Below are 11,163 nucleotides of genomic sequence, written 5' to 3'. Positions count from 1 at the left end.
GAGGCTTCAAAATAAAAGTTTCTCCGTGGTTGGCTTCAAAGTAAGAGCTATCCTAGTGTGGTTGCATTGATGTACAGTGACATCTGGTGGATAAAATAACACCATAAATTGGGTCTCATTTTCCTCGTTGGCTGCATTAGAGTACAGTGAGACCTCGGTTTACGAACCCCTTGGCTTACGAACTTTTTGGCTTACAAACATTACATTTATGAAAATTTTACCTTGGCAGACAAACTATTTTTCGGGATACACACGGAGCTGCCACGACGAGTGATGTGTCATTCGCCATCGCCGTTCTCCTAACAAGAAAATGGTGGCCACGGTGTTTGTCCTCTCTTCCCTGCCCCCAGTCTTTGGTTAAAGCCACGTGATTGGTCAAGAACGTAGCAGTGGGTTCATTTATTTTTTTGTTTGTTTTCATCAACGGGACTAAAGTAGTTGTTCATTGGCTGAAACTTCAGTCAACCTTCCTATTTGAACACCTACACTGTCTGTAAGTAAAGAATCTGCTTAATATTCAGTCAACCTTGCTGGACATGCGGTTTCAGACACCCAATGTGAGTGGATGATGTGTAAAATTGGAATAATTCAAATTTCAAAATGTATTCGATTTTGAACTAATAATCTCTCGAAATCACCAGGACTTCATAGGACAACCGACACCTCCGGACAACTTGTGTCCATAATTTGTAAAATCACTTCAAATGACTTCTGATACTGAGCGTATTTTACAAAGATCCCACCGCATCTAGCTATATTTTACGTTTTAAGACTCGTGCTGATTATTCAGGAAGTCTTGTTTTTAAATTGGTGACGAGTCCTGACGTCACGTCACGGAAGGAACGCCCCTGACCGAGAAAGCGACACACAATGCATTTTGGGTACTTTGTTTGGTCTGAAAACATCGTGTTGATGGCGAAATTAGAAGGAAAACACATAAATGGCGCAATGGTGAATCGTTGTGTGTAGCACCAAGACTACTATTTGATATTCGCTGACACAAAATCCCAGCAGAAAAATCAGCCCATTTCCAACGGAGCTTTGGCGCCATCTTGTGCATTTTCTGGGTCACTACATTGCTGTCATTGACGGCTCGAATTGATATGTGAGGACTCCTTTAATCGATTGCAAACATTTATGATTTCCTCTTCAGAACTATGTGAATCATATTTGTAACTGGATGCGTAACAAGAAAGCATCTCTGAATCTGAAGCCATTGTTTTTATTCTCGAGCAAGTCAAGACGTCTTGGTGTGACGTCACGAACAAGGGGGCGGGACCTTCTGAAACTGGCCACTTCCGGGTTTGATTTGAAGTAGTTTTTGGACACTTGAAGTCATTTTTATTGGTGTTTTTCATTTGACTAAAAATATCAGCCTGTGTGTTTTGGGTATTTTAGATGCTATGAAACGTTTTTCGGATGTCAGTAAACAAAAAAATGGTGTCGGTTGTCCTTTAAGTGTGTGTGTGGGAACACGTTTGACTCATCTGGCTCTCCATTCACTCCCATTTTACCCATCACCAGCCTTCCCTGCAAAGGATCTCGTTTATTCCTGCAGTCTGCATAATTCTCACACCCTTGCGTCGTGATCACCAGTGTCCAGGGTGTGTGTGGGGGGGGTGTCAAAAGAGGTGGCCCAACGTGCAGTCCGCAAGACGCAGAAACCCTAAAAATTTCCAGCAATAGGGGGCGCCACACACCCGTAACTAATCCTCATCTTATCCTCACCCCTTCTGCATCAGCCGTCGCTGTTCCTCACCCCTCCCTTCTCTCACCTTCCTGTGACTCCCCCGTTTGCGAGACCCATTCCCCTCCCCCGACGCACTCTCTTCCTCTTCTCCATCGAAGGCCTGTTCATCGCTCCTTCCCCACCCGGCACTGCAGATGACGCCTCCCCCAACCCCCTTCGCCCGTCTTCCTCTCCTTCTCCTCTCACTCCTTAAAACAGCATAGCAACAAGGACTAGCCAGCCAAGGAGACCTTTCTTCCCCTCCATTTTGTCTTCCCCACAACAAAAAATGGGATCAAATCACCCCCGTATCTCCAATTAAGTCATTTAGGCCTCATCCCTACTTCAGCAGTTCACCTCTTGAGCCTTGACGGGGGGGTTTTTGTCGAATATTTTGTAATGCAGCAGCCAGGGTCCTTCGGCTTCCAAAGTATGCACAAGGAAGTGACCTGAAGTGTGCGCTGCTGCCGCTGCCAGACACAGAAATGTCCTTTTGTGTTTTCTGGCTGTCTCGACGCACCGTGGCACCATCTTGTCTCTCACGGGTCAGTCTTGACGCTCCCAAGATGTGCGTTTGAGCAGGCCCATGTGATGCTGTGCTACGTTGGTCAACGACAGCGACAGATTTAACATTTCCCATTCAAGAAACAACTAACGTGCGTCAATTCTAAACCAAAACATCTACCCAATCATTAAAATTAAATGAAGATAGTTTGGCCATCATTTCTGTGAGAAACATTCACAGCACTTTATTCTTAAATACGCAAGTGGAAACTAAACTTGTGTAAAACAAACACACGATTTAAAGAAACATGAGGTAAATATTTTTTTTCAATGTGATGTTAGCATCCAGTCATCAGTTGTGTATGTGCGAGTGGGAGAGGAGTGAAGATAACAGGTAAAGCTAAAAACAGCAGTAGACTGCAGTCAATGCTAAATAAGCACAAAGCTGCAAAAATACTGTCATCTGCTCAAAAACGAACAGCTCTGTGCTAAAATAACATGACAAATTTAAGAGAATTATTTATTCATATCTTATTTTGCAAAAGAAAAATTACTTGTTTTTAAAAAATAAAATTAACATAAAGGAAAAGACCAACCACCAAAGCGACACCTATCATGAAGCAGAGTGATGTCTACCTTCGACTTGATAGCAAATATCCAAGAGGAGACGTACGGCAACATCTGGACAAAGGCGTCAAAGACTGTACACATTTACAACTTCTCAGAAAAACTAAGTGGGGTTTACAAAAAAGAAAGTTGGATCATCCGGTCATGCTTACAAATCCAGTGGCTAAATCAATGCTAAAGCCTTTTGATTGATGTGAGCCAAAATGGTGTTAAAAACTCACTTGCACGTTGTCCAGTGCCGTCGTTTGATGACTTGCTCGGAGTTCCTTTGTGTGATCAAAGTGAGGCAGATTTGTTGGTTTGGGGGTTCGGGTCTTTAAGACGTCAGACCTGCTGCTGCTTACCCAGCTGTGCTGCGTCGCCACCCCGCCGAGCAGACGAGGGTACGAATTTGGGAATGATAATGGGCAGCGCATCCCTTCCTTTGACTCCCTCTGTGGGCCCAAAGCCGTTCTCAAAGTGCACACCTTCATCCTCGTCGTCGTCATCATCGTCGTCGTCGTCATCGTCGTCGTCTTCCTCAAACGTGTCTTGGAGGTCCGAGGAAACTTTGGCCCCCGCTGTGAGCGCCGTTCTCTCCTCAGTTCCTGCAAGGTGACCGAGCACTCGCGACGGCTCTCGCCGGACGTCCTCTTCACTGTCCGAGTCGACGGCAATCGGCTCGGTGGGGGCTGGGGGCGTTTTGTGCGGTACGATGCTGTCGATTGTCTCGGTTTGGTCGTTGGTGACGTTCAGTTGGGGAGTCAAACCCTTGACGACCCCGACGCCGCCGTTCGCAGCGACCGACTCTTTGCGCCTTTGGCGGGCTCGTTCCGAGAGCCCAAGGCACGTCCTGGACGTGCGCCTTCGGCCTGGTTGGCTCCGGTATGAGCCGCTGGCGGCGTCTAACGTCAACCCGTGGCTCACTTGGCCAACTTCGTGCATGCTGAATCCGAGTAAGACGCCCGGGTTGTGGCTTTCGCATTCCTGCGTACATTTTCTGCGCGTGTTGACAAAGTGGGTGGTGACGTCCGACTTCCACAGCCACAGCCCCGCCGCCAGCTTCTCAACCTCTCGCCGCATGGGGTATGGCACTCGATTAAAGTAGCGAGTGAGAAAGGCCTTTCTCGAGGCGTACGACTCCTTTTCAAGTCCTTTGGGATCGAGGGCGAGGGCGATGGGGTCGTCCGGGTTTTCGTCCAGTAAAGCGTTCATATCTCTCGGGTGTGCTCGCTCCCCGGGAGGTCCTCGTCGCTTCTTTTTTGGTGCGCTGGCATCAGTATTTTCCAAGGCGGCTCGTTTCACGGCGCTACCCAGGCCTTGACTGATTCGGGAGGCGTGAGCGGACTTGTCTTGTCCATTGTGGGACTTGCCTACACCTCGACAATGCACTAAATGTAAGGTGATGGTGGAGGCGGTCATGTTACTGGTGTACACGCCGAGACAATGAATACACTTGTAGGTTAATTTCTTCTCGACCGGATGGACAGTCTGAATGACTTGATGCTTGTCTCTTAGATGGTGGGACAGCGAGTCCGAGATGGGGCCCTTGAGGATGGAGAAGCAAAGGGGACAGAGGGTCTTTCCCACGTCCCTTTTGTACGGCAGAGACATTTGTGGGACATTCTTGAGAGACGCGCTGTCAGGTACGCCCGTGTGGATTTTCGGCGGGTGGTGAGACAACAACCTCTTGGCTGACAGCAGGGAGGAAGACAGGGAAGGCGATAGGGATGTGTTGAGGGCATGAAAAGCCACGGACTCCTCTGGAGCATCCTTCATGTTGTAGGTAGTTACAATCAACTGAACGTTCTTTGGGTTGCCCTGCTGCAGCGTGAGATCGAAAGTCAAAGGCGAATCGGTGCGTAGGCCCACCGGCTCGTTTGGATGGGACTGACGCATGTGAGCCACCAACTTCTCCACATCGTTGAAGGTGGCGCGGCAATGCGTGCACGACAGGCCGTGTATGAGCATGTGGTTCAACAAGGTATCACTGGGGAGATAGCGGTTGCAGTAGAGACACTTGCTGGTGAAGTTGTGAATCTTCATGATGTAGTTGGCCACGGCAGGAACCTTCTCGGCTTTGTGCTCTTTCTCAAAATGAGAACTGTAGACGTTCTCCGGGAAGAGCTCATTGCAAATGGTGCAAATTTTCCACTTCTGGGTGTAAGATGTGCTGAGGACGGAGGAGCCACTTTTCTTGGCGGTGATTGACGCAAAGGTGGTGGCCGCCGCCTGCACTCGCGCACCCAGGGGGTTGGACTTAAGGGAGGAGGCGGCGCTGACCGCGACTGGGCTTCGCAGGCTGCCTCCGGACAATTGATGTTTGGCCGAGTGTGGCTGCAGTGACAGCTGGGCGTTCCCTGGCAGGATGGGCTTTGCCTGTTGACCCACGAAAAAAAATGGCTGGTTGGTCCCTGACTTGAAGCCGACTGACTCGTGTTTCGTCCCAGGGAGGAGGCTCGGAGAAATGACGCTCGGCTTTGATATGGTGGCTCCTCGGGCCATCGGCTGAGAACCCGATGACCTGGTGGTGGCCATGACGGCCCCTTTCGGACCCATGCCAATTATTGTCTTGTCTCCGTGACTTTTCGGGGGCATGATCAGGATAGGTTTCGGACGGGGGACGATCACGCTGGTGTGGCCAATCATGGCGGTCACCTGATATCCGATCCGCTCATGATCCTCAATGACGTGTTGAACAAGTGCCTCGTAGGTCCTCGGGACAAATAGACACTTCTTGCAATGAATCTGATGAGTCGTGGCGCTGTGGGCGTTGACGCCGTCCGCTTTTGCGGTGGGACTGCCGTTGGCAGCGCTCGTCTTCTCTCCTGGTTTCGCAATGAAAGGCTGCGCCACCTGCTGGAAGTGTTCCCTGTAGATGTGCTTTCGCACCACATTGTACAAAGGGTCCCGGTAGGTGCACTTCTTACAGTAGTAAACGGCCTGTTCAATGCTGTCCCCCGGCCTCTTTAGGAGGCCATCCTTATTCATGAGACCGCTGGCGACGCCCAGCGTGGCGCCGGGACCCTGGCGCACGGTGTTGTTGCTAGGCATGTGGAAAAGTTTGATGTGCGTCTCCAGGCTCTTTTTGTTCCCGTTGTATGTGCAGTAGGGGCAGTTAAGCAGGATGTTGTTCTCAAAGTCTTCGCTGTGGACATTGCGGAAGTGGCTCTTGTACGCTGAGAAATATTTGGATGAGAAGAGGCAACCGGAGCAGCAGAACGGTTTGGATCTGTAGTCCTGAGATGCATTTAGAGAGGATTATCGTTTAGTTTCAAAACGATATTGAACATTGCGATGTTTTTGTGGCACCTAGTAAATAGCGACATACCTGGACTTTGGTATGCGATGGCTCCCACGTGCACACATCCTCCCAAGAAGTGTGCTTTATATACACCTCTGGGGGGGTATAGGCTTTAAAGTCCTGCGCAAACAAACAAGACATGTTAGGACTTTTTGCCAATTCTGTTCAAGATCTAGCTTTAACACCTGGCTTGCTTTTTGAGGACACGTCACTTTTGCATTCATCTTTTAGCAGCCGTCATTGCACGCATGTTGAACCTTAACGAGTTGATTGGAAAAACACAACTTTAGCCATAATTGTGAAATCTTGGGAGTGTTGCAATAACGTGTGGTCAAAGCTTGAGTTTCAGAGCTTTCAAATGTTACAGATTCATGACATTTTATGTCAGAAAGCACTGGTTAGTTAATTTCGTTCGGAACAAGTGCTGGCTGGCTAGCATGCTAACATGGCTAAACCTTTGCAGTGCCACGGAAGGAAAAGTTTGCTTTGTGTCCAGTGTCAACACAGCATAAGTCCCTCGTCATCGCCTCCATTGCAATAAATAGGCTGCAGTTCTGACAAGTACTGTTGCCACAAAGGGAGGATCATCACAGCAGAAAGTCAGCTAAGTGCTGAGCTACGCGTATCATGAGTCGTAAAACAAAAAACAACAACAAAAAAAGGGTGATTGGTTAACACTGGGAGTTAACTGTAAAACTAAATACACAATAAATATAATGACACAACTTTGGCAGATGGTTGCCAAAGTCCCTGGAAAGGGGGGGAACAAGTGGACCGACCGTGTTCTGTTGCTGGACGATGCAACTGGGGAAAGGAACATTTCGGCTTCCCTGCTGAAGCCGCTGACCCTTGCAACCTGACTTCGGATATTCGGAGCATCATAAATGACTAAATTTGACAGTTTCAAAAGTTAACAAATAATTGTACCGTATTCAATATTTGTGATTTCAATATCAATCATAATAATGATAATTATTTTTTTTCCCCCCATGATCGCCCAGACCAATCCGCATAATCGCCATTGTTAGTTAATTGGGCAACGGTCATAACATTCAATCGTTGTATGTTGGAGAATATGCCATTTCAATGTCAGGAGTGGACCGGACACTATTATTATGTCATATTAAAGGTGATAGAAATCCAATTGAGTGATCTAAGCAGTGGCGTTGAATCTGCGCTTCCTAAAAAGAACATAATGGACAAGGTACTTCAGTCCTGAATGATGCTAATTATTGAGCCAAATAAGACAAACTTCGAAATATTGGCATGAAATAATGCCTCTAAGGCAACAGAAACATCAGAGCGGGTGATGTAGTATTTCTTTTTAGATGTAGTATCCAATGCCAATTAAAAGCAACAATGAAAGTCAAAAATAACCACAAGCTTACATCAAGATGATCTTTGCAGTACTCCAAGCCGATGTCTCCCAGGGACTTCTTCACATTTTTCCGAGCTTTGCGTAGACTGCCCAGGTTGTTGACCGGGAGCTGAAACATTCTGGTGGCCTGGTTTGAAAAAACACAGATAATTGAACAATATTTGTGAGAAAAAAAAAAATCTAAAATCTGGTGTATTTTTCCATTATCACATCCTCTTGACAGTCTTGGGGGAGCCGGAGCCCATCCCAGCTAACTTTGGGTGAGTGGAGGCAAACACCCACGACTGGTCATCGAATAATTACAAGATAAATGCTGACAACCGCCCTCCCTTAAAAAAAAAAAACATTCACATTTCGAGAAATACCAAGCTCCCACGTGGATCATCGATGGACGGAGCTTGAGGTAAGCGAGGGGAAGCGTAGCAGTCTCATATTTTAGCCTCTAGTTCCCTTTGCAAACAAATACAGTGCAGATGAGCCTCTGGCTAACAGACTTTGTGGCAAGCCATCTGCTTTTGAAGGTACAGTACATCAAACTCATTGGAAACCGTGGTTGAAAGTACACTATGCCATGCATTTTCAGAGGTTTTTTTTAAAAACATAATCTTTATTCGTCACGTCTACCAAAGCGAGTCACATGACGTGACAACAACGGGAAAATGAGGATTCCAAGGTGACAACAGCTGGTTGATCTCAAACTCCGGTCCTCATTCCCTTCTTTCATGCCACCACTTATTACAATTTTACATTTCCTCACTGCCCATCCATACTGCCTCACCTCCATACTTCCAGACAGACATTCACACTACAGAACTGTTAGCGTATGTACGGCCAGTGATTGGTTGGCAACCAGTTGGATAGGTTCAATCATACCTCTGGCCTTCGTGGAAAAAAATACATAATTAATATGGAGGTATGAGATGTTTATCCTGTCATAATTTGTGGGTCAATCGATGAATGATCCGCAAATTGAGAAAAACAAACTCACCTGGGAAATTGTGTGCATCCCACCATCAACAATCCAATAGCACTCAGTAAATACAGTTGTTTTTTGGGGATTCATAACAAATAAAATAATAATAATAAAGGAGGTGGAGGAGTTGGACTGTACTTTTGAATAGTTGCAGCCATGTTGTTAGTGCAAAGAGAGTTTAAATGGCCACCCCTATCCTGTAGGCTAACTTTAACAGTGTATGATGATGATGCTATAATCTTGGAATGAGGGTCCTCGCACACTGATACAATCAGTTGACACTCGCTGAACTGAGTTCTTGTGGTGCATTTCATGGTTCAGACTAAGTTTTTTTTCTTCTGAACAACATTGATAGCATTTGTAATTACGTCGCCCCTGAGGACCAACAACATCAAGAGGTTTCACCGAATCTGCTGGCCCAGTGCAAAATCATAACAAGACAGCCAACCAGCCAGCCCTTTGGGTGCCTTACTTTTCTATCTACTGCCATTATGTGTAGGTGGCGCTAGAGAGGAGCTCCATTACATAATGCCTGACTTTTCCTCTGTCTGCTCTGCCTCCCAACACCATCACAGAATGGCGCCTCCTATTGAGTCAGCAGCAACCTCTACAATATGTCTGCAGTGGAAGGAGAGAAGGAGTAATCAGAAGAGGGAGAGGAGGAAGCGAGGGAGGGTGTGGGAGAGGATGGGCTCTGGGGGGTGAGGAAGGGTGGGTTGCGGAGAGGATGAGGAGGGAGGGAGCCAGCGAGCGACGGAAGCAGAGGGGGGATGGGATGGGGGAGGTCGGACAGACTGGCTCAAAGGGAGTGGGGGAGGGAGGGGCACAAAGGGTGAGGGCGAGCAGAAGCAGAGGGAGAAAATGGAAACGGGTGAGAAAAAAAACAGGAGGGGAGGGGGGCTGGGAGGAAGAACAGTGGTGAGGGAGCAAGAGAGAAAAAGAGAGAAGCCAATACCGAGTGGGAGGGAAGGGGAAGGAAGGGAGGGAGTGAAAGAGAGGAGCCTGGAAGAAAACCACCTCAATGGATACCCAACATGAAGGCCTGGAAAAACCTTGATGGTCCAGCAAAAGGGATACGAACCCCGACGTCTCATCTTTGCCCTCAAATTGGATGTCACCCCCAAACACACACCGTTCACAAGTGTGTGATATGCAGATGAACATTAGTTGACACCATTCCTCGACTTTTGTAGTGAGAATAAGGGGAAGATTCGGGTGACTTTGACAGCTTCTCTCCTATTTTTCATACTCAAAACAAGAGGATGCGATTTGACACCCGGAAACCAGTTGACAACTATGAACCCCCCCCCCCCCCCCCCTTCAAAAGAACGAAAAGAAAAACAAGAGATGAAAACGGTGTCTGGTAAACCAAAAGAGCCGAATTCCGCCCTTCATGTTTCCCCCGGACTAAGATATACATCAGAATTGCCGAGTCGGGCACATTATTTGAGTGACAGAAAAGGAAAGCTGTTACTATTTGACAAAGAGGAAGCAAACAGCACACTAGCTAGACTAGCTTAGCATGCTAAGCTAACCCACAACAAGGGTCTCGATGGGAGACGACAGCTAGTTAGTATTGCTTGTCCGATAACGGATGCTTCGTTCGTTTAACTTTTGATGACAAATCAGTTTTATCTTTATGTCACCCTCTCATTACAAAACAGGAAACACATTTTTTTTGCGTTTCGCTCGTTTTAGCCGGGGGAAATTAGCAGCTAACGACAAACTATGTCATCGTGACACACAAGTTTACCTGCTCTTACATCCGCTCCTGGCGTTGAGAGAGCGTCACCACCGGCGGGCGACAACCAAAGCGATTGAGTGATCCTTCCACCAGTCCCTCTTCCCGATCCGTCGCCGATATCCGTCCAGGTGAGTTCCGAATTGGAGAGTCGAGTCAGTGAGTCGGTCACCCCTCCGTTGGTTTCCCTCGCCTAAACGGGCTCTTCTCCTTCCTCTGCTCAGCAAGCAGGAACACACACGGTCCTTTCCTCATGTGACAATTTAAATATCGGCGAGGGAAGATACATGTTCAAGAAAGAAATATCTCGTCATGTCTAATCAGATAGGGAAAGCGTACCGATGTTAATAACGACATGCTTCCGCGTCCCATTCTTCTCTTGACAGACAATACACAACCAGCCGAGAAAGTGCCCTCATCCAAAATGGCGCAAATAAAAGAGCGGACGTGACGTATGGTCTGATTAGCATAGAGCGGCCGAATTGCTTCTTTAAAAGTCGACGTTCGTCCCACGAGAACATTTATTCCTTGTTAAGTTTATTATGATGACACCGCGCCCAAAGTTGTTGGCGCTCACTGCGTTGACGATGTCGCGGCTTGAAAAACAAAAAGGAGCGCAGCACGGAAGTTGCGCCATTTTGCCCAACGGCGGGCGTCCTTTTTCGATGGGGGCGTCTTTGGAATTGCGCATGCGCAACTCAATCGGTATCAAAATGTTTTATTTTTATATAATGTATGTACATGTCTGGGAGTTCGATGTGTGTGACGTCATCTACTCTGTGTTGCATTGTTTTGTCATTCAATAAATAGTTGAAAAGTGCAGTTTTGATTGTGGCTCTCCTAAGAGGATAGTATTCAGTCATGTAGTATAAACAAAATAAAAAAAAACGTTCTTGGTGGAGTGAGAAAAAAAGGTGGTGAGTGTGAA

At 47.3% G+C, this 11,163-nt stretch overlaps 1 protein-coding gene across 3 annotated transcripts; it reads right to left on the bottom strand.

Annotated features, from left to right (window-relative positions):
* Positions 1-2,735: 2,735 nt before the first annotated feature.
* Positions 2,736-10,732, bottom strand: adnpb (activity dependent neuroprotector homeobox b). Of its 3 annotated transcripts, XM_089014315.1 has the most exons (6): positions 10,575-10,675; positions 10,248-10,451; positions 7,532-7,648; positions 6,171-6,263; positions 3,205-6,079; positions 2,736-3,126 (listed from the first exon to the last, which is right to left on the bottom strand). In XM_089014315.1, exons 3-6 carry the CDS (start codon positions 7,637-7,639, stop codon positions 3,035-3,037), a joined length of 3,168 nt encoding a protein of 1,055 aa, XP_088870441.1. In that variant the 5' UTR covers positions 7,640-7,648; positions 10,248-10,451; positions 10,575-10,675; the 3' UTR covers positions 2,736-3,034. The 3 variants fall into 3 exon arrangements, with proteins under 3 accessions (XP_088870441.1, XP_088870437.1, XP_088870446.1); XM_089014311.1 differs by having other exon boundaries at positions 10,248-10,732; XM_089014320.1 differs by having other exon boundaries at positions 2,736-6,079; positions 10,248-10,728.
* Between the last annotated feature and the right edge of the window lie 431 nt (positions 10,733-11,163).

The sequence above is a fragment of the Hippocampus bargibanti genome, linkage group LG01, assembly GCF_051943395.1.
Source record: "Hippocampus bargibanti isolate YZ-2025 linkage group LG01, ASM5194339v1, whole genome shotgun sequence".
Lineage (NCBI taxonomy): Eukaryota > Metazoa > Chordata > Actinopteri > Syngnathiformes > Syngnathidae > Hippocampus > Hippocampus bargibanti.
The sequence above is the reverse complement of the archived record's forward strand: the minus strand, read 5'-3'. Positions and strand labels throughout refer to the sequence as shown.

Coding starts and splice junctions, on each gene's coding strand:
- adnpb (XM_089014311.1), bottom strand. CDS start 7,639: ATGTTTCAGCTCCCGGTCAACAACCTGGGCAGTCTACGCAAAGCTCGG. Junction 6,264..7,531: donor ACTGCAAAGATCATCTTGAT/GTAAGCTTGTGG, acceptor TTGTTTGCGCAG/GACTTTAAAGCCTATACCCC. Junction 6,080..6,170: donor CATCGCATACCAAAGTCCAG/GTATGTCGCTAT, acceptor AATGCATCTCAG/GACTACAGATCCAAACCGTT.